At 47.1% G+C, this 22,899-nt stretch overlaps 1 protein-coding gene across 7 annotated transcripts in view; it reads left to right on the top strand.

Moving 5' to 3' along the window:
* DLG5 (discs large MAGUK scaffold protein 5) overlaps positions 1-21,690 on the top strand; it is a 127,828-nt gene extending 106,138 nt beyond the window's left edge. For 6 of the 7 annotated variants that reach the window (XM_084994172.1, XM_084994171.1, XM_084994173.1 and 3 more), the window contains 12 exons: positions 2,102-2,264; positions 2,372-2,505; positions 3,171-3,317; positions 4,506-4,689; positions 5,238-5,386; positions 6,246-6,416; positions 6,535-6,728; positions 15,627-15,770; positions 16,009-16,136; positions 17,342-17,451; positions 18,152-18,261; positions 19,956-21,690. In XM_084994172.1, the coding sequence (XP_084850298.1) occupies positions 2,102-2,264; positions 2,372-2,505; positions 3,171-3,317; positions 4,506-4,689; positions 5,238-5,386; positions 6,246-6,416; positions 6,535-6,728; positions 15,627-15,770; positions 16,009-16,136; positions 17,342-17,451; positions 18,152-18,261; positions 19,956-20,059 (1,738 nt within the window). In that variant the 3' untranslated portion in view covers positions 20,060-21,690. Of the gene's footprint in view, positions 1-1,409; positions 1,488-2,101; positions 2,265-2,371; positions 2,506-3,170; positions 3,318-4,505; positions 4,690-5,237; positions 5,387-6,245; positions 6,417-6,534; positions 6,729-15,626; positions 15,771-16,008; positions 16,137-17,341; positions 17,452-18,151; positions 18,262-19,955 lie in introns of all 7 variants that reach the window. The other variant, XM_084994174.1, reaches the window with a different exon arrangement.
* Positions 21,691-22,899: the final 1,209 nt, after the last annotated feature.

Raw genomic sequence — 22,899 nt, 5'->3', positions numbered from 1 at the left:
CGTGAACTTAGCTTTATTTAATCACTGAAAAGGAGTAGAGCTACTCTCCTCCATCCAAATCCAAAAAGCAGTAGACTTTTGTAGCTGTGAGCCACAGAAGGGACAATGCTGGGTGGGCCCGTCATTAAGAAAATCTCATTTGACTTGACAATCTGAACCTGTAAGTAGCAAGTATTAACTGGATACCTGACCACCAAGGTGCCCGGGCCCCCAGGGGAGTCAGGTGCAGTTCACATGGACGTGTTCATGACAGCCTCCCCTGCTTCATGTAGACAGGTGCACGAACCTGCAGTGAGTGGGGTTGGGGTGGGGGTGTGGTTTTACTGAACCCCAGCTCAGGTCATTGAGAGAACAAGATCTTCTCCCTAGTGAAGAGGGTTCCTTAGAAGCAGAAGGGGCCTTATCACATGTGGCTAGGCATCCCTGTTGCTTCGTCTACAGCACAGAGATGTGGGGTAGGTGTGTGAGTGTGTGTGTGTTTGCGTGAGTGATTCCTGCTTCACAGTGCTTAGGGTCTGATGAGGGACATAAAGTTTAATATGTTTGATGGGATCCTTACTAAAAACAGGCCTGCTTTTCCTGAGTCTAAAGTATACTATTGGAGTTCCTGCTGTGGTGCAACAGGATTAGCGGCTTCTCTGGAGCAGTGGGACTCAGGTTCAGTCCCTGGCCCAGCCCAGTGTGTTAAGGATCCATTGTTGCCGCAGCTGTGGCACAGCTGTAGGTCACAACTGTGGCTTAGCTCTGTCTCTGGCCCAGGAACTCTGTATGCTGTGAGGCAGCCAAAAAAAAAAAAAAAAAAAAAGAAAGAAAAGAAAAAAAAGTGCACTGTCATTATAGAAAATTGGGAAAACTAGGCAAATAGAAAGAAAAAAAGTCACATCATTGCATCAACTAGAGATTCAATTGCTGTTATTTTTAACCTTTTGAGATGTATGCATGAGTACATGTATGTACACAGTTTAAATGCATGTTTTATTATTTATATCATTTCACATACATAAATACTTCATTCTTAAGCTCTTTGTAACATTAAGTATACTTTGTCTTTTCCAAAGCAGCCTTATTGTTTTGAGAATACTCTTGTGCATATTATAAAAAGTTTAAATCATTCAGGAGACTAAAAAATAAAGACTACCTCCAAAAGGGCTCCCCTCTGCTCTGCTGCCTGCCCTTCTCCACGTGGGTCTGTGCCCACCCGTGTGTTCTGGAGGAGGTGGCTTTCTAGTTGGCATACCCCTGGCCTTTGGCTGCAGTCCTATCCAGAGGAGGAGTTCGGGGCAGTGGGAGGCATGGTCCTGGCAGCTCGGCGTCACTTGGCTGTCTTTCTGTCTGTTATGTTCCAGGTGTGTGTGGCTGTCTTCCTCCTCCGATCACCCCTCTTCTTTCTAATCTTTTGCACCTTCCAGATGTCTCCACCACCACAGATCCCTCCTGAGATTGCCTGTTGCTGCCAGGCCCAGGTCCTCCTCCCTGAGGAGTCTGAGGTTGGCCCGACAGGAGGTCCCCGCCCCAGCCCCCTCTGCCCCTCGTTTCTGCGGTGTGCTGGGCGGCTCCCTGGGGCCAGTGAGTGCATGGTGCGGCCGTGCTCCGAGCCTCCCTGTTCCCTTTTTAATGCCTCGGGTTTGCAGCAGCTTAATTTCATGATCAGTTCGTATCACTCAGTGTACTGGTAAATATAAAAACTGGTATTTTATATTGTCCCCTCGGGTGAATGTCACCCCAGAAAGCACTTCTTTACCTCCAGGGGCATCTTGAGACCCCATTGGAGGTTGGTAAATTGTACTTTGTGAAGCCGCTCCTCTCCTGTTATGGAAATCTGCGTGCCTTTTCCCTGTGTATATCAGTGTTTATAGTTCACACAGACCATTTTTGGTGTCTTTGGGATTGGGTGCTCCTGTGTCCATCGAGGGTGGGTCAAGTCTGCATTGCATGAGGTTGTGTGTCATCATCGTACAAAAGTGGGCTTCATTATGTTCCATTCAGCTGTGTCATAGGAGTGTGTCCGCTCCCTGGCCCTTTCTACATAGCAATTGCATGCTTGACATCAGATTGTCCCTAGACTTTCCTTTGAGTCCAAAACTGGTGGCTCTCTTCGAAGGCCCTACGTGGAGGAGCCACGTCATGTGAAGCTGCAGAAGGGCTCAGAGCCGCTGGGCATCTCCATTGTGAGTGGGGAGAAGGGTGGCGTCTACGTCTCCAAGGTGACTGGGGGGAGCATCGCTCACCAGGCCGGCCTTGAGTATGGCGACCAATTACTTGAGGTAAGCGGGAGCCGCCCTTCCCTCCCTCCTCTCCTCCCTTCCTAGGTCCCCAGGACCTCCTCCATGCCTCCTCCCCCATCACTGAGCCTGCTTTGGATGTTTCCTAGTTCAATGGTATAAACCTGCGGAGCGCCACCGAGCAGCAGGCCCGGCTCATCATCGGGCAGCAGTGTGACACCATCACCATCCTGGCCCAGTACAACCCACACATGCACCAGCTCAGCAGCCACTCCCGGTCCAGGTGAGGCCCTGGGCCTGCAGGAGGAAATATGGGTGTGGCGGTGTGTGGCTTACTGCAGGGAGATCCACATGCCAGCTGGGGATTCTGCTTATGTAGGAGGAGACTTGACAAGCCCTGGGTTTTGGAGAAAGGGCATATGGAGGGAGGAGTTCCCTCCTGAAATAGGGTGTAGAAAGAGGTGGCTGATTCCCCTGTGCAGGGGAAACCATGGGCACAGGAGCTGAGGCCCCGAGCAGGGTTCCCAAACAGAGTGGTTCAGCCCCCAGCCAGGAGCAGGCATTGGACACCTACCCGTAATCTGCCTCTGGGCTGTAGGCTGCAGGGCAGATGAGGGGAGGGGGAAGACATGCCCATGCCATGCAGCACCTGTGAATGGCAGGGCCGAGAGGCACAAGCAGGAAAAGGGACCAGTGAATTTATGTGTCCCCAGGCTGACCCCTTTGCAGAGGATCCCTGAGTTGAGGACAGAGAGGAGGAGAGGACAAGCAGATCCTCCAGGTGGACAACCTGAGTCCAGGCTCCTGAGGCCTCTGCTCTTCTTAGGGCTCAGAGCTGTGTGACCTGATCCTTGTTCACATCCTACACCTGGTCACCACCAGAGAGGGCGTGGCCCCGGGTGGCTGGGGGAGAGGAGGCTCCTTATTCTTTCCGTCCTCTGTCCCCAGCTCCCACCTGGACCCTGTCAGTACCCACTCCACTCTCCAGGGCAGTGGTGCCACCACCCCAGAGCATCCCTCTGTCATCGACCCACTGATGGAGCAGGACGAGGGCCCTGGCACACCCCCGGCCAAGCAGAGCACCACCAGCTCCAGGTCAGCAAATGTATGCTACGAGCCTTCCACCTGTGCACCTGGGCCTGGTGGGGTGGGCGGGTCACTGTGGCCCAAGCACATCCTCAGAGAGACGTGGGTCCCCCCACAGCCAGTACCGCTCTGTGCTAGAGACAGTACACTGGGTTGTCAGGATTTGGGGTGGGGAGCATGCCAGTCCTTTTTTCCTCTCTCCCTCCTGCCTTTTGTTTCTTTTCTCACTGAATCATTCTAGCTCTGCCTGTTTCCTTTCTCCTGTTTCTCATTCACTCGTTTTCTGATTCTGCCTTTAGACAGAATCCCACAGTCATCAGCCTGCCAGGACTGGGGCTCTGGCCATCAAAGCATTGTTGTCCCCAAGGAGCTCTGAGTTTGAGGGTGGCAGATCAGTGTCCAGCACGTGCAGCACAGCTGCAGGGGGCCGCCAGGGGCCATGGTGGAGCAGTTACAAGGAACATGGTAGGGAGCTGGCTCTGCAGTCCAGGAGAGAGGCCTTTCACAGGCATGGCATTAATGGACTATTCCCAAAAGTTTGCAGGCTGAAAGCTACGACGTCTTATGGGCTTTTCTGATTGTGACCTTTCACTGTGCCCATTATGGCTGCGCTTACTGCAGCAAAATTATCATCACTGGCTGGCTCTTCTCCTGAGGTCTTGCTCATCAGGCTCCATTGCTGTCCCATCTCCCTTGCTCAGTTTGTTTGTCAGCCTTTCAGTGTCCCTCACTGTGTTGGGTTCCTTGATAGCAAAGGGTCCTGCTTTGTGGTTTAGTATCACCTGGGCCATGGGAACTGCTCAGAAAAACATTCACAGGATAATTTGTGCCCTGTTGAGCCAGGCTCTGACTTTGTTAGGAGAATAAAGTTAGGAAAACCATTGCAGACCATGTGGGCGAGACACAGCCCAAGGTGCGTGATGGACAGCTGGGCTGGAAATCAGGGGCGTTGATTTCCACTCTGTTCCCAGTTGGCTTTGTGACCCGGGGAGCCCTGTGTTCAGCTCTACCAAACCTCAGCGTCCTGCCTATAAACCAAGTCATTAGAACTACAACCTGTCTCAGTACCCATGGTTCTGAGGCCTCATGTGACCCCGAGGGGCCAGCAGAAAATGGTTAGAGCTCACCACTGTTTCATCTTTTTCATCCCCTCCTCCCTCCCTGTGTGTGATTGAATTTCATTTTCTTTCTCAAAAGGATAATGGGAGATGCCACCAAGAAGACCCCAGAGCCAAGAGTCGTCTTCATCAAAAAGTCCCAGCTGGAGCTTGGAGTGCACTTATGTGGTGGGAACCTGCACGGGGTGTTTGTGGCTGAGGTGGAGGATGACAGTCCTGCCAAGGGCCCTGATGGCCTTGTGCCTGGGGACCTCATCCTCGAGGTGAGTTCTGAGCTGCTGAGTAGCAGTCAGGCTGCTCTCCATTCTCACGTGGGGCTTCCTGCCATCTCAGGTGGCATGGGAGGCGGAGCACAGCCGCTCCTGGCAGCCCTTGTCGGTGTTGAATGCCACCCAGACCCCCTCTGGATAAATCGTGGGAAAGAGGGCAGGGCCTGGCTTGGTCACTGGTGTCCCGAGGAGAGGTGGCTGTGCTCCTGTTAGCAGCAGGACTCTGATCTGATGGCGAGTGACATCTTCCTCTCACTGGGTCTCCTGTTGGATGGAGGAGGTGGGTCATAGGTACTGAGAGATGCAAGAAGTGCCGTTTCCAAGTCAGCCTTCCTCGCTGGCGGCTAGAGGAGGATTGCTCCTGGGAGGAGCCGTTGAGGGCAGAGCAGGCACTTGCAGAGGCCTTGCCTCACCTGGGTATGTGGGACAGATGCATTCTCTGGGAAGGGAAGGTTGACTCTTCCTGTTAACTCACAACTGGGTTCTGAGTTCCCAAGCCACCATGGCTTCTGCCCTCTGACCCAGTCCCCCATCCATGGTAGTATGGTGGTCTGGATGTGCGCAGCAAGACAGTGGAGGAGGTCTATGTGGAGATGCTAAAGCCCAAGGATGGCGTCCGCCTGAAGGTGCAGTACCGCCCCGAGGAGTTCACCAAGGTCAAGGGCCTGCCTGGTGACAGCTTCTACATCAGGTACTAGTGGCCAGAGGTGCTGGGGACTTGGGACCAGGGAGGGGCATTCAGTGGAGGCTGTTTCCTGGGAATGTCCCTGTGTTTCTTGGACCCAAAGCTGGGGCCAAGAGCACTATTACTCAGGCCCCAAATCACAAGCTCACAGTGAGATACTTGCGACTTAGAAAAACCCTGAAGACTCCCAGGGCCAGATAGGCTCCCTCTTTAGGGTTTAGGACCTGGGGAAGTTTGAGGCTGCTGTGCCACATTTTCCTGTGGGCTCTATTCCTGTCCTGGTCTCCCCTGACCCAGGTCTGCAGATCCTTCTACACTGTGTGGACACCAAGGCATCCATGGTGCCCTGAAGTATTGTACAAATGTGTGTTGGGTGGGCATTGGCCGTTTTCTAGGAGGGCTCAGCTTCCTGTCCACATGGGAATGGAGAGCACTGACCAGCCATGTACCGGGAGGTATGGGTCCCTGTCCCTAGAGACCCTCACCTCAGTGGAAATGGTGTATTTCCATTCTGGGAAGTTTCCAATCTGTAGGAGACATTGGCCTTGCCTCGAGGGAGGAATGCAGATGGGAAAGGCCCATTTGGAAGTGGAGATACAGCCTTGATCCTTGACAAAACGTCTATTTTCTGATGGGCATAAGGCAGCTTTTGTCTCTAGGGAGCCTCGGTCTCAGGGGAGGAAGGGGAAGTCTCTGTCCTTTCAGGTAAAGCCTGGGCTCCCTCCTTTGGGAACCACCACTGGAGTGGGGATAGGCAGGTCCTGATGGTGGTCTGGGGAAAGCTCAGAGCAGAAGAGCAGCCCTAGAAGGATGGCTACAAAGGGCAGCCAGCAGCCTGACCTGTCCCCTCTGTTGCCTGTTCCAGGGCCCTGTATGAGCGGCTAGCAGAAGTGGAGCATGAGCTGAGCTTTAAGAAAGACGACATCCTCTATGTTGATGACACCTTGCCCCAGGGCACATTTGGGTCCTGGATGGCCTGGCAGCTGGATGAGAACGCCCAGAAGATCCAGCGCGGGCAGATCCCCAGCAAATATGTGTGAGTGTTCTTGAGTCTGGGCTTCAGGGTGGGGCTCTGGCTCTCCTTGCTGGTGGGGCAGCTGGGCAGGTGCTGGTTCCTGGGCCCTTCCCAGCTCTGCTGTACTCTTTGTCCGTAGGATGGACCAAGAATTCTCCCGGAGGCTTAGCATGTCTGAAGTCAAAGATGACAATGCTGCAAAGACGCTCTCGGCAGCTGCACGCAGATCCTTCTTTCGAAGGAAACATAAGCACAAACGCAGTGGGTCCAAAGATGGGAAAGACCTCCTTGCCTTGGACACCTTTTCTAATGACTCCATTCCACTCTTTGAAGGCAAGTGACTGGGCTGGCTTCTCCACCAGGCTCTCAGGATGAGATTTGTTGTTGACCACAGAAGCCTCATTGCAGTGACATAAACCAGATAGAGGTTTGCTTTGCTTTCACATATCACTCATCTAGAGGGTGTGTCCTGTTGGGATGGTGATGCTACTGTCTTCAGAGTCTACCACCCTAGGTCATGGCTCCCCTCCTCAAGGTCTCCCTAGGGTCACTGCAGCCCCTGCCATCACATCCGTGTTCAGGGAGCAGGGAGGAGGCAGGGGCAAGGCAAAAGTGTGCCTCTTTAAACAGCTTACCTGGAAGCCCCACCCTGCGTCTTCCACTTATACCTCCTTGGCTACTTGCATTTCATAGGAGGCTGAAAAGGCAGGGTTTCCTCTAGGGCCCTGGGGAAACGTCCTCATGGATGCTAGTCAGGTTGGTTAACCACTGAGCCATGACGGGAACTCCCCAATTTTTATATTTTTCAATGTAAAATGTAAAAACGACTATTTGGCTTTTGGCAATAACAGTTGCTTGATTCCTTTTTCTTCTGTAGACACCATCTCTGGTACATTTGATGTATGTCTAGTGGACACCTTTGAAAAATATCAATTTGTGTAGGGTTCCTTTTAGTTCTTTGTGTTTTGTTTTTGTTTTTCTGTTATGTATTTCAAAGTTGTCTTTAGGTGCTTCTTCTAAGTTGTTATGTACTGTGTTAAGTTGACCCTTTTATCATTATCTTTTATTATCCTTTATCTCTAGGGATGTTTCTTGCCTTAAAGTCTGTTTTGTCTGGTATTATTGTCACACCCTTTTTCTTTTGGTTACATGTTTGCATAGTTCATCTTTTTTCCGTCCTTTTATACTTTTCTGTAGTTTTCTATGTAAATGGCTCTTATAAACAGCATGTAGGGTTTTTTTTTTTTAAACCCACTGACAGTCTTTTTTCATTTTATTGAAGTGTAGTATATGTATAGAATGTCCACATACATTTATAGAAGAGTGTACAGCCTGAGATGTTTTCACAATTTGAACACACCTTTGACAATCTTTATTGTGTACTCAGAGTATTTAATCACGGATAAAATAATTACTAATACATTTATCATCTTACTATTTTCTGTTGTCTTTCCTGTTTTATGTCCCTTTTATGCTCTTCTTACATTTTTTTGGATTAATTAAATATTTTTATTTCTGTTTCTGCATCTGTTAATTTTTAGCTATTCATTTTGTTTTATTCTTCAGAGGAGGGGTGGTTATAGCAGCCTTCCTGATACACATCTCTTACTACTAACACGAATCATTACTTTGACAACTTCCCTAATAATTTGGAAAATTTGGAAATATTAGAGCATGATGACTCCTTTCCCTCCTTCCCACTTTTTGCATTACTATCATTTTCATTTTATATATATTTTACTTTATTAATTTATTTTTTTGGATTTTCAAATTTTTGAAAATATTTTTTAAAGTATTGTTGATTTACAATGTTGTGCCAGATTCTGCTCTTACAGAAATCATTTTATTTATATATATATAATACATACATATATATATATATATATATATATATATATTTTTTTTTTTTTTTTTTGTCTTTTTAAGATCTTACCCGTGGCATATGGAGGTTCCCAGGCTAGGGAACCAGAGCTACAGCTGCTGGCCTACACCACAGCCACAGCATCGCAAGATCCAAGCCATGTCTGCGACCTAAACACCGCAGCTCACGGCAACACGGGATCCTTAAGGCATTGAATGAGGCCAGGGATTGAACCTGCAACCTCATGGTTACTAGTTAAATTTGTTTCCGCTGCACCACAATGGGAACTCCTTACGTGTATTTTAAATCCAGGAGTGTTATTGATTTGCTTATCAATCATTCATTTATATTTACCTTTTCCATTATTCTTCATTCCTTCCTGAAATTGTTTCCTTCTGATTTTGTTTTCTTTTTGCTGAAAACGCCCTTCAGCATTTCTTTTTTTCCAACTTAATTGAGATAGAATTGAATATCATACAAGTTTAAGGTATACAATATGATAATTTGATATATGTATATGTTGCAAAAGGTTTACCACAATAAGGATAATTAACACATCCGTTAATTCATAAAATTATGGTTTTCTTGTTGTTACAGTTACTTTCAGCATTTCTTGTAATGCAGGTTTGTTGGTGACAAATTCTGTTTTTGTTTGTTTTCCCACCATTGTGGCGATTTTCACTGGATATAGAGTCTTACACTGGTAGATTTTTTTTAATGCATTTTAAAGATGTTATTCATTATCTTTTGGCTTTCACTGTGTATTCCTTTCCTGGGACTGCTGTAAAAAAGTCACAGACTCTATCGTCAAGATAACATATGTTTATTCTCTCATAGTTCTGGAAGCCAGAAGTTCAAAATCAGTACCAACTAGGCCAAAACCAAGGTGGTGGTAGGCCCACACTCCCTTAAAGGTTCTGGGGGAGAATCTGTCCCTTGCCTCTTCCAGGTTCTGGTGCTGCCAGTATCCCTTCGCTTTGTAGCCACATCACCCACATCTTCAGATCTCTCTGCTGCATCTTCTCTTTGCTTTCATCTCCATGTTTGTCTGTCTCAAAACCCCTTCTGCCTCTCATAAGGATGCATGTGATTGCATTTTGGGCCAGCCCACTTGGTCCAGGGTGAGAATCTCCTCTGAATATACCTAATTTAATTATGCTTTTGCTGTACAGGTATCCCTCTCTGTCCAGAAGTAGAGTGATACTGTGAAACCTTTTGTAAGCCGAAAAGGCAGAAAGGGAAGGAGCAATTAGCATAGGACATATCTTGTTGAATGGATGCACGGAATAAATCAAGATAAAGCACAGATGTTTGCAGAGCCCTGGTGGCCTGATGCTAAGCATGGGTCCTGGGGAGGGAGCCAGTCCGCTCAGTGTGTGTGCTGCCTCTATAGTAAAGGCTCAACTCACAGCAAACAAAACAAATGCTGGACACTATTTTCACTTTTTCCTTTTTTTTGTAAAAGTAAACATCCTCTTTGGGTTTCTTTTGGTTAGCAAAAACAGATAGTGAAAGGGCACAAAGCAGACTTTGAAAAAGTGAGGTGATAACCTATGTGAGGTAATAGACGCAGGCCCTGGGGATTAGGCATTGACCTAAATGAGGCCCTTGTCAGCCAACCACACATCATTTTTGGTGAGAAGTGCCGAGATAATGTGTGTCTGACCTGCTTCTCTCCCCTCCCCCAGTGTTTTAAGATTGTCTGGGCCTTTATTTCATAGTGGTCATACCATGATGTGTCCAGGTGTGGTTTTCGTTGTTTATCCTGCTAGGGTGTTGGGTTGGGGGGGTTCTTAGTACTTCTTAAATCTATAGGTTGATGTTTTGGTTAGTTTGGAAGATGCCTCTTGTTTTTTAAGACTGCTTCTGTGCTCTTCTTTCTTCTTCTCCTATATCTTAGTTCTTTGACCATGTCTCATATGTCTTCTGTACCTTTAAAAAAAATATGTTTCTCACTGTTTTTCCCCCTCCATGCTTCAGCCTGGATGTTTTCTACTGGCCTTTTTCCTATTCTTTAATCCACTCTCTGTTGTGTCCAGTATGTGTTTATTTGAGAAATTACAGTTTTTAGGTTCCTAGTTTCTGTGTGTTTCATGTGAGTTAAAAGACATACAATGTTAAATTTATCATTTTAGCCATTTAAGTGTATAGGTTAGTAGTGTTAAGTATATTTGCATTGTTGTGTGTCAGATCTCTAGAACTTTTTTATCTTGCAAAGCTGAAACTATACCCAGTAATTGCTAATCCTCCCTCTCCTCCCCACTCCTTGTTCTTGACAACCGTATCAACTTTTTGCTTTCTGTTTCTGTGATTCTGATTACTCTAGATACTTCATCTGAGTGGAATCATACAGTATTTGTCTTTTTATGATTGACTTATTTTTGGTTAGCAAAATATCCTCACGGCCTATCCATGTTGTAGTATATGACAGGATTTTCTTGTTTTTTAAAGGCTGCATAGTATTTTGCTGTGTAAACCTACCACATTTTCTTTACCCATTCAGCTGTCAGTGGGCATGTGGGTTGTTTCTGCCTCTTGGCTATTGTGAATAATGCTGGATGAAGATAGGGGCGATTTCTGTGAGATCCTGATTTGAATTCTTTGGACTGTATCTAGAGTGGAATTTCTGGATCATATATATATGTTTTTTTTTTTTGGTCTTTTTAGGGCTGCACCTGTGGCATATGGAAGTTTCCAGGCTAGGGGATAAATCAGAGCTGTAGCTGCCAACCTATACCACAGCTTACAGCAATGCTGGATCCTTAACCCACTGAGTGGGGCTGGCATTGAACACACATCCTCATGGATACTAGTTGGGTTCGTTACCATTGAGCCACAATGGGAACTCCTAATTAGTATTTTTAATTTTCTTGAGGAACTACTATACCATTTTCCTAGTGACTGTACTTTTTACATTCTGACTAGCAGTACGTAAGGATTCTGATTTCTCTGCATCCTTGCCAGAACTTGTTATTTTCTGTTCTTTTGATAGTGACATCCTAACGGTGTGAGGATTCTTGCATCTGTATTTGTCAGGGATATTGGTCTGTGGTTTTCTTGTATCTTTGAATAAGTTTAGACATTTCCCTCTCCTTCATTTCTTTGAAGGCGTTTGAGGAGGACTGGTGTCTTCCTCTTTAAATGTTTGATAGAATTCTCTGGCAAAGAAGCCATTTGATTCTGGGTTTTTCTTTATTGGGAAGTTTTTGATTACGTTGTAGTCTCTATACTTATACATTTGTTTAATTTTTTATTTTTGTATGATTCAGTCTTTGTTAGGCTTCATGTTTCTAGAAATTATTATTTCTTCTACGCTATCCAATTTGTTGCAATATAATTGCTCACAGTAGTTTCTTTTTCTTCCTTCCTTTCTTTCTTTTTCTTTTCTTTCTTTCTTTCTTTTTTTAGGGCCACACCTAAGGCATATGGAAGTTCTCAGGCTAGGGGTTGAGTTAGACCTGCAGTTGCCAGCCACAGCCACACTGGATCCTTAACCACTGAGCAAGGCCAGCGATCAAACCCACATCCTCATGGATACTAGTTGTGTTCGTAACCTGCTGAGCCACAATGGGAACTCCCACATAGTTTCTTATAATTTTTTTTATTTCTGTGAAATCTATTGTAATACCCCTCTCCTTTTTTTTCATTTCTAATTTTAGGTTTTTAAGTCTTCTTTCTTTCTTCATCTAAGAGTTTATCAATTTTATTGATCTTTCCAAAAAACCAATTCTTGGTTTCATTGATTTTGTTTTTCCTAATTGTTTTTCTAGTTTGCATTTCATTTGTTGCTGTTCTTATATTTTTTCTTTCCTTCCTTCTGCTAATTTTAGAACTTTTGTGTGGTTTTTGTTTGTTACCTTGTAATGTAAATTTGGGTCGATTTGATAGCTTCTTTTTCGTTGTCAATGTTTACAATGTCAGCTGTAAGTTTCCCTGTTATAAACTGCCTTGTCTATACCCCATAAGTTTTGGTATGCTGTGTTTTTGTTTTCACTTATTTTCCAGAAATTTTCCAAATTCTTTTGTGACTTTTTTTCTCTTTTACCCACTGGTTATTTAAGAATGTGTTGTTTGATTTCCACATATTTATGAATTTTCCTGTTTTCCTTCTGCTATTGATTTCTAGTTTTATTCCATTGTCAAAGAAGATGCTTTGTATGGTTTCAGAATTCTTAAATTTGTTAAGACTTGTTTTGTGACCTAACATGTGGTCTGTCTTGGAGAATGTTCCATATGCACTTATAATGACTGAGAAAAATGGATATTCTGATTTTTTGAGTGGAGTATTTTGTAACTGTCTGTTAGGTCCATTGGCCTATAGAGTTGTTCAAATGTTGCTTCTTTACTGAGCTAACATGTGGTTATATTATCCATAACTGAGAGTGAGGTTTTTAAGGTCCCCTAATACTGTGTTTCTATTTCTCCTTTCAGTTTTATCAATGTTTTATTCACATAGTGGGAATTCTAATCTTAGGTGTATATATATATTTATGATTGTGATAGCTGTCTGGAAAATTGACCCTTTTATCATGATATAAATTCCTTCTCTGTCTCTTGTGACAGTTTTTGTCTTAAAATCTATTTTGTCTAATATAATTGCTGGTACTCTCTTTATGTTTCCATTTGCATGAATTATTTTTTTTTCCTATCCTTTCACTTCAAGCCTATGTATGGCCCAAGATCTAAAGTGAGTCTCTTGTATATAGTTGCATCTTGTTTATTTATTCATTCAACCACTCTACATCATTTAATTGGGGCATTTAATCCATTTACATTTAAAATAATTACTGATAGGGAAGTAATTATTAGTATTACTATTTTGCTATTTTCTGTATGTCTTGTAGCTTTTTTGTCTATCTTTCCTTCCTTTGCTGCCTTTTGTATTTCATTGATCTTTTTTTTTTTGGTAGTGACATATTTTGAGTCTCTTGTCATTTTCCTTTGTATATTTTTTATAGATACTTTCTTTTTGGTTATCATTGCAATTACATAAAATATCTTAAGGTTAGAACAATTTATTTTAAACTGACGTTAGCTTAATTTCAATCTTATATAAAAACTCAACATCTCTGTGTTCCCCTCCAACCCTTTTATGTTATAGATGAGACCAGTTACCTCCTTTTATATTGTGTGAACATTAATGTAGTTTTATAACTACTTTTTATACTTTAGGGTTTTATTTATATATTTAGCTTTTTTTTTTTTTTTTTTTTAAGGGCTGTACCCACAGTATATGGAAATTCCCCGGCTAGGGGTAGGAATCAGAGCTACAGCTGCCAGCTCTAGCCACTTGGAATCTAAGCCGCCTCTGTGACCTGCATCACAGCTCACAGCAATGCCAGATCCTTAACCCACTGAGCAAGGCCAGAGATCAAATCCTTGTTCTTATGGGTGCTAGTGAGGTTCATTGCTGCTGAGCTATGACAGGAACTCCTGTGAAAACTTCTGACAAAGCGGAGCAGATTATTCAGGGAAGAACAGGAATTTTCTAAATTGGTACCCCTCAGTGTGGATTGTTGGTCATTGGGGGGAAATATGATTGATTCTGTTCAAGTAAATTGAAGGGATAGTGACTCAATATCCACATACAGGGAAATGGATAAATAGATGCAGTGCATCCATGTTGCAGAATGTTCAAAAGGAGTCAGAAGAGAAGTATGAATCCACAGGGATGCTTCCCAGAAACATGACATGGAGTGAAAGGAGGAGTTGCAGAGTATTTATGGTATCATGTCATTTTTTGTTGAACACATGGACATATATATTTTCTAGGGTCAGGGGGCATATAAAAGTCAGCATATCAGAATGATGTCTGGAAGGATATACTTTATATCCTCATAACTGACTATTACAGTGGGTAGGAGGCTACTGTTGGGCACCAGGACTGGGGAAGAGGTGTCAAGAGAGGATGTTTGGCTTTACTTGTAATGTTCAAAGTTTTAAAAGAGGGGATGTTTTTCTGTCTTCTTGGAGAAAGTTCTTTGCCCTGGGACTCTGCGGAGTCTTTAGTCAGAAGGGCATGGGGGTCTTGGGTAGTGAATGTGGTCACAAACCCTCTCCCTGGTTTAACAACAGATCATCTGGTCACCAAACTGAGAAAGGTTATATGAAAAGCCATAATGATGCACATAGATAATTATCAGTCCTAAAAAATGCAAGCACGGGGTGGGTGAGGGAAGAGGAGAGACTGTGTTCACTTCTCCCTCAACTCCGCCCCTGAGCTTGATGTTTACAGAGATGAGGTTGCACCTAGCACCATGGTTGTGTGTTCATTTAAAGCTGTGCCTTCTGGTCCCTCTTTCCTCGTCTCCTAGTCACGACTCTTCCAGGTTGAACCCCTCATTGACCTGTCCTCACAAGCCTACCTCAGGCTACTCTTACCTCAGCTCTGCCCTAAGAGTGAGGCCTCTTGTCCTGGTGCCTAGCGATGATGGGCAACCCTTGTATGGTTGTCTTGTTTCTTTTGTGTTGCTGTCTGTAAGCCTGGTTGGAATGTGAGCTTTGTAATGTGCTTTCTACTCTTTTATAAGTGTTTCTGAGATGCTAGCACAGTGATTGGTACCAGCGAGGTACCAAGAAGACATTCGCTTGCTGGTTTTTGGATTGTCTCTTCTTGTGAGGATTTTTTATTCATCTGTGAAAGGGGAAATTTACTACACATATCAAGTAGGATATCAGTTTGACTGCTGTAACAGAGACCAAATAACAATGGCTGAAGCCTAATAGAGGCTCACTTCTCTGACATGTAAAAGTCTGACCTTGTGGCTGGTCTCTGGGAGGCACCTCTGTTCTGGGGAGCATCAGGGAGTCAGGTCCCTTCTGTCTGTGGCTCTGTCATTTCCTAAGGTTTGTTCTTATCTGCAGGATCAGCACTGGCTCATTGCACCTGGTCCTGTCCATTTCAGCTCCCTGGAAGGGGGGAGAGTTCACTCACACCTCGGGGCAGGTCTAGGTCATATGACCACACCTACCTCAGGGGAGGCTGCATTTCCAGAGAACAGAGAATGTATAGTAGGGGTAGGCACATGCGGGAGAATTTGAGCAGAATGAAGTGCTTAAGTGCCTTGGTGTTTCATGGAGCGGGGACTGTGCTGGACTCCAGGAGGGACTGTGCCATGGTGTGCTTGGGGTACGGGACTCCCAGTGCTAAAACTGGGCAGATCCCAGCAAACAAGGGTGAACTGGTTATTTTGCCTGGCTTTAGATTTGTGGAGTGGAGGGGGTGGGTCTGCGTGGTAAGTGTGGTCAGGGAAGCAGTGGGTCCCCAGCCCCCTCCTTCCCTCCCTTTGTTCCAGGTGGGTGCCCATGACGCAGTTCCTCTCTCTCCCTCAGATCCAGTGCCCATGACACTGTTCCTCTCTCTCCCTCAGATCCGGTGAGCCTTGCCTATCAGCGGGTCCAGAAGGTGGACTGCACCTCCCTGAGGCCCGTCCTGATTCTGGGGCCGTTACTGGATGTGGTGAAGGAAATGCTGGTGAACGAGGCACCTGGCAAGTTCTGCAGATGTCCCCTTGGTAAGGGTACCACACCTGCTGGGTTGTGTCTGTCCCTGTGTCTGTGTCCACCTGCTTCCTGGGGGTGGATCCCTCCTGACTTGGGTCGGGTCAGCGTATGGTGTCTAGTTCTTTCTCTAGGAGAGAGGACAGTAGGGCTGGGTTCCTAATGGCCTTTCTGTGCAGTGTTCTTCGTGGAGCTTGCTGTGACGGCTCATGGTGCCTAGGGCATCCTGATTCCTGTCTCTGTGCTTTGCAGAGGTGATGAAGGCCTCCCAGCAGGCCATTGAGCGGGGTGTCAAAGACTGCCTATTTGTTGACTTCAAGCGGCGGAGTGGCCACTTTGATGTGACCACAGTGGCTTCCATAAAGGAGATCACAGAAAAGGTACTGGTTGCTTTAGATCAAGGGATGGGTACCTGTTTGAGCCCTGAGCTTGAACCCCTTGTGTATTTTTGCGTGTCTGGGCCCTGTACCTTTGCACCTCTCCCTTGTGTGTCTCTCAGACCACATGAGCTTGCCCGTGTCCTGTTAACCTGAATTAACATACTGGGGGCTGGCCCCAGTGCTTCTGTGTACTTCTGCATTCATGAGCAGGGAGCTCATCCTGGACAGATGTGTATGTTTCACCTTTTCCTCTCTGAGGGCCTCTGACAAGATCTTTGGACTCTAGGAAAAGCCCCGCACAGGAATTTGTACACCAGGGTCCCAGAATGTGTCTGCTGATCTTGTGCCTTATTCTAGGGACAGGGGCTTTCCATCAGGGCCTGACCCTTAAAGGGTGAGAGCCATTGCCACATGCCTTAGGCCTTTGAACACACCAGGGGCAGCTGGCCAGGTTGCGTGAGGGGGAGTGGGGAAGTGTGCCAGGTATGCTGCAAAGGCGGCCCTTGAAGGTCCAAGGGTATGGGCACCCCTTCCTGGGTGGTCACTTCACCTTGCTGGGCTCCAGCTTCCTCCTGGTCTGTGAGGAGTTCTCAGTGCGCATTGCCCAGTTGAAGTGAACGGGCTCCAGTCAGGGGTGCCCCAGGACATTAGGCAGCCTGCCACAGGGTGGGCCCCTCTGGGGCTTTCTGGGGTCGGGGTAGCCACAGGCAGAGCGCGTGTGGCCTGTCATTAGCTCATACTCTTCCCAGGGGCTCAGGCATATTTCAGTCACAGCCATGCAGAAACCCATGCATCCCGCTCCTGCCATAGCCCCCACCAAGTCTCTGCATCTTCTTTTGCCCAGACTGGCAGAAATAAGGTTTCTGAGGCCAGGAGGGCTCCAGCTTTAGGAAGTTCCATTTCTGGGTAAAAGCAGGAGGGGAAGTTTGGAGTTGGGTGGTCCAGGCCCCATTTGGCCTTGGTTCCCAGCCTTGACCATCATCACAGCCAACAGGTTGTGGGGAGAAGTTCTCCCACTGTGTATCATTTCATCTTCATGAAAGACTGGTTTTGCTGCCTTGTTTGTTGGTAGAACCTTATGTGTTCATCCACAGGGTAAGGCAGAGCAGAGCAGTGTGAGGTGCGGGTTGGGGCCCACAGGTGGCAGAGAAAGCCTGGGGTGTCCAGGGCTCCCACCCAGGTATTCACTCTCTCCATGTCCCTAGAACCGGCACTGTCTCCTGGACATCGCCCCCCACGCCATCGAGCGGCTGCACCACATGCACATCTACCCCATCGTCATCTTCATCCACTATAAGAGCGCCAAACACATCAAGTAGGTGACAGGCTCCTTGGGGGCTCAGCCTGGGGTCTTGCTGGGGATGGGCTGCTGGCTCAAAGCTATGGGGGAGGGGTGGAAGAAAGAGATGGGCCCATGGGCCTTGGAATAGGCGTCCCGGGCAGGAATGACTGTCCTTCTTGAAACCCTGTCTCAAGCTGAGTCAGGCATGTTCTCAGGACAGCCCTCCTTCCCTGCCCCTCTTGGTGCTGTTTGCATGCTGCCACAGCTCCTTGAGTATGTCCATCATGTCTGCATAGCTCCCCTCCTGAGCCCTGTGCCCTTTCCCTTCTCCTGCCTCTCATCTTCCTGGGTGGCCTGGCCGAGGTCTAGCTCTGCCAGTAGCTGGCTTGTGATGTGGAATGGCCTTTGCTCTCACTGACCTTCGGCTTCTGTGCTGGTTGGGCTAATGGCTTGCCAAGGCCCCCCCATCCACATAGCCTTTCTGTGCTTTTAAACTTCTGGTACCTGCACTTGGGGACCAGCTGGGTGTCTGGTCTCTGTGTACACGCTGGGGCACTCACCTTCTTCCAATCTGCCCAGAGCTCTCTGTGGAGCCTACAGGCTATTGCTGTGTTTTATGAGGGGGGAACATGGGGACACTGCAGTGGTTACTCTGCAGAGAGTAACAGAGGAGCAGGGAGGAGCACTTGGGGAAGGTGAGATGCACAGTATGGGTCCCTGGATGTCCTGACAGGGAGCAGAGAGATCCCATCTACCTGAAGGACAAGGTGACTCAGAGACATTCCAAAGAGCAGTTTGAGACTGCTCAGAAGATTGAACAGGAGTACAGCAGATACTTCACAGGTAGGTGTGCGTCGGGCCTGGAGAGGAGCAGGCAGCAGGGACAAACACAGGCTTCCCAAGGATGTCCTTCTTAGAAGTGGTAGCAGCCCATGCTTCCTCAGTGCCTGGTAGACGCCATCGTGGTGTTCATGACAGGTGATCTGATTGCCGGCAGGGCAACGTCAGGAGCTTGCAGGTTGGAAGGTAAGGTTGACTTGGTCTGGCCTAGTGGCTGCACAGGCTGAGTAGCAGCTCCAGTGTTCCACAGGCAGCTAGACTTGTGGTGGTGGTTGTGACCGTCTGTCCCCAGCACCCTCCAGGGCAGGCCAGTTTTACAGTGATATCTAAAGGCAAGCTGCACCTTGATTATCTCTGATCTTTGAAACAAAGCAAACCAGAAGCATGTTCCAAATTACTAACTGCCATTTTACTTGGTGGCTTTCAATTTCTTCCATAAAATCAGTCATTTATAGAGGGCATAATAACACTGGGGTCACAGAGAGGCAGAGGCAGTGATTTTAATTAGTTCATAGAAAGTGTTGTAATCTAGTTTGGTGCTTCTCATGAAACATTTGGTCTCAAAAACCACCCCTGGCGCTTCTGTCTGTGTATGCGTATGTGTGCTTGTATTTTATTTATTTATTTTTATTTATTTATTTATTTGTCTTTTTGCCTTTTTCTAGGGCCATTTCTGTGGCATATGGAGGTTCCCAGGCCAGGGGTCCAGTCAGAGCTACAGCTGCTGGCCTATGCCAGAGCCACAGCAACGCAGGATCCAAGCCGTGTCTGTGACCTACACCACAGCCCACAACAATGCCAGATCCTCAACCCACTGAGCAAGACCAGGGATCGAACCCGCAACTTCATGGTTCCTAGTCAGATTCACGACGGGAACTCCTCTGTGCTTGTATTTTAATTTCCAGTCCATTGCAAACCAGTCAGATACATTACCAATTACTAGATAAATGAAATTTTAAAACTCCAAAACCTTGCAATATATAAGCCTTGACTTTTTTATTCAACAGATGTAAAATTACCATGTCATACTTCCATAGCAGTTTCTAAATACTCACTGTCAATTTCTGGGGCTCGCCGCTGTTCCCTGGAGCACACAGGGAGCCCTGGCCGACATCTGCCAGGCCATGGTGTCGAAAGCCTGCAGAGCAGACCTTGAGCCAGAGCTGGAGACATCCCTTCGTCTTGGTGGGGAATCTTCTCTGGGTTGTGGGGTGCTGAGCTCCTGAGACCCAGCCTTGTTTCCTGTAGAATCTTGCTGCCGATTGGACCATCACAACACAGCCCTAACCGTCTTCCAATGTGCCAGGACTCCCCACTACAAGACTAGGCAAAGCAGCCCAGGGCATTATTGCAGTAGGACCTGGCAGTTCATGCACATGGTCAAATCCTGGTCGCCCTGCTACAGAGGCCAGGGCAGCCTAGCAAAGTTGGACACCAGCCGTCACTTGAGCCGCAGTTTTTAACATCCTGTGAAACAGCTGCCAAGAAGGATAGATAAAAAGCTGAAGTGATTTGCATTCAACTCTTTTTCTTTTCCAGTTTCTCGCTGATGGAAGAGAGTGAGGTGGGAGTGGGGCAGGAGGGCCAAGTAGAACAAAACAGGCAGAACACCAGGAAGAGTGAAAGATGTGTTTATTTGCCCCCAACCTGGGGTCTTCTTCTGAGCCAATGACGTGTGTTTGGGGGCTCTTTTGCAGGAGTCGTCCAGGGAGGAGCCCTGTCGAGCATTTGCACTCAGATCTTGGCAATGGTTAATCAAGAGCAAAATAAAGTCCTGTGGATCCCAGCCTGCCCTCTATAGAACACGGTACTGGAGACAACTGCAAGCTCAGCCGCCAGCATGACCACCTGGTTCAGCTCTTTTTTAGTGACTAAAGATAGAAGCCTCTCTCTATATAAACATGAAGGGGAAGGATCCATGGACTAGGACTCCAGAAGCACCTCCTTTGTAGACAGAGGGCCACAGATGAATGGGATCCAGGCCCTGGCCAGCAGACTGCGTTCCCCTCACATATGTGCTTTAAGACAAAGGACTTTGAGAGGGGTTCAGCACCAACCTTTCTTGTAGCCAGCTGATCAGAGATGCTGCAAAGAAAACCTTTCAGATCACAAGTTTACAAGCCTTTTCTAAGTATTTGGTTGTTTATGTTTACTTGAATCGCTCCATGTTGTTGCTGCCCAGCTCCTGCCCTTTCGTCACTGTTGCTTTGGTGTTGGTTTTGTGCCTGTTTTCAGCAAAACCACTCTGGAACCTCGCTGGGGGCTGCTTTGCTTTGGGAGGTTCTTGTTGACGGGACCAGAGCTTTGACAAACTTCCTGCTCCTTGGTGGTGCCTCTCCTGGAAGGGCCTGGCGACTGCACATGCTTCAACCAGTGTAGTGGGCACGGAACCAGTGCCTTTGTGGGGGCTGTCTCTCCAGCGGCAGCGTTCTCCTCTCCTGCACCAAGGAAGGAGACTTTGGCCATCTTTCAGATTTGTCCCTCAGATTTTGCCTCCTGCCTTCCTCACCCTGTCACTTCTTCTCCACTTGCTCATTATTCCAGCATTCTCTCTGGTCCTCGAAGCTTTATGGGTTCACTTACAAAGGTAGTTCCGGGCAGGGTGTTAGGCTGGGGCTGATGCATGTCACTGGGTCCTCTTTAGGTTCTCTGAGTAGTGACAGCTTTTACCAGTGCAGATTTTGCAGGGAAATTCTTACACGCTCTAGAGTGGGGCAGGCACATCAACTGTTTTGATATGAAAACATTCGTGTTTCAGACTTTGAATAGAGAGCACTTATGGAGGCTTAAGGATTGGTATGGTCACTGTCAAAACTCTCAAGAGAGGAACTAAGATCTATCTAGTCTTGGCTCCAGTGCTCACAGCATGAGCAGTTCTCCACAAGAATGTCTTTGTCTGGGTTTGTTTGACTTTTTTATGCTTCTGACGCTGGATGTCTCTGGCTGAAGATTTGATGTGGTTCCTCCTTAAACTGTGCGTCCTGTTAATTATAGGTACTGTACGGGGCTCCGGGTAAGTGTCACTGGGGTAGGACCTCTATTTTAATACTGTTCCTAACATTTCATTTTACTAGCAAGAAATCTCTGATTTCATTTTATTCTTTGTAATTCTAGACACTAGATTATAGTTTAGCCTTTACTGACATTTTTAAAAAAGGGATATATTTTCTTGCACAGTCTCAGTCCTCAGTGCTGCCTTTCATTCATAGGTACACGTTCTGGCTCAGACAAGCAAGACCAACCGTAGGCTCTTGGGGCGTCACTCATGTGCCCCATGGGGCTGCCGCTCTGAGCGGCAGGCGGGGGGGCGCTGTCATGGTACAGTGTGCACAGGTACTGTTCCGACAGACTGGGATTTTCTGTACTAAAACCTTCCTTTGTATCAAAAGTTAAACAGACTTTAGTACAATAAATAAAGGTCAGTTTCTGTAACTTGTGGTGAAGAGACCTGTATTTCATTTGTTTTCCACCTTTCCTAAATTTAACACAGCTTTGCTCCCCATGGCCTGTGGCTAGAATTGGCTGCTGTGTGAAGTTCTGTCCAGCTCGCATGATGATCAGGAGCCCTCTTTACCTGCGGCATCTCCTCGACCCCCTCCTTCCCTCCACGTGTCCGTCTGTCCAGCATGACGCAGGTGGTGCAGCCAGGCAGCTGATTGGTGTAAGACTCAGAACCTGCCCTCGGGGGCTCACTTTGGGATCTGCAAGGTTGGGCTGGGCCTCGAAAAGCAAAGGGGATTTGAAGGACATCGGGATACCCTCATGCTCTCAATCAGGTCCCTGTCTGTACTGGGGCCCCAGAGGTGAAGGAGGCCCAGCCTGGCATGGGGACCGAGGTTCGAGACCACCCATGGCTAGGGAGCCTGCTTGGGCCTGAAAGTCTGTCTGTTCCAGGGTAGCTGGGAAGCCAGGGCTGCCTCATTAAACACCCTAAGGCCTGTGTCAGAGCAGTGCCCTCCTCTGATGTTTTTGCTCAGAGGGGCTTGAGGGCAGACTCTTCTGGAAAAGCCTCATGCTGCTCCTGTGGCTGGATCAACAGGGGCAGACTTGGTATCAGTGCCACCCCCACCCCCAACACAGTCTTTTCCCATGGGTGCAGTTCTACCCCGGCCTGTCTTGACCTCTCCTGTGGCCACAGGAGTCACAGAACGGTGCCGGCTTGTGGCTATTGAGAGGAGGGGAGGGCCTGTGCAGCTGATCGAGCGCTGAACTCCTAGGGGGATGCTGCTGCATGGATTCTGTGACCCACTCTGCAAGTGAAGTGCAGTTTTAGGAAATGGTTTCTTTTAAAAAAATACCAATGATGATGCCAAAACCTTAGTAGTTTATACTTGCTGCATTTTGAGTGGTTTTTATTTTCTTCTTTAGACTTTTCTGTATTTTCCAGGGTTTCTATAGGAAACCTGTATTTCTTTTATAATTGCCAGGAAAAACCACTATGCCTTTTTATTTTTATTTTTATTTTTTTGTTTTTTTAGGGCTGCACCTGTAGCATATGAAGGTTCCTAGGCTAGGGGTCGAGTCAGAGCTATAGCTGCTGGCCTACGCCACAGCCACAGCCACACCAGATCTTAGCCGAGTCTGCAAGCTACACCACAGCTCACGGCCATACTGGATCCTTAACCCACTGATGCACTGAGG

Source organism: Sus scrofa, chromosome 14 (assembly GCF_054392235.1).
Source record: "Sus scrofa isolate SSC_HxYL_T2T_F1_AM1 chromosome 14, Sscrofa_HxYL_maternal_Yorkshire_Landrace_v2.0, whole genome shotgun sequence".
In the NCBI taxonomy this organism is placed as follows: Eukaryota; Metazoa; Chordata; class Mammalia; order Artiodactyla; family Suidae; genus Sus; species Sus scrofa.
This window is presented reverse-complemented; position numbering and strand designations above follow the sequence as displayed.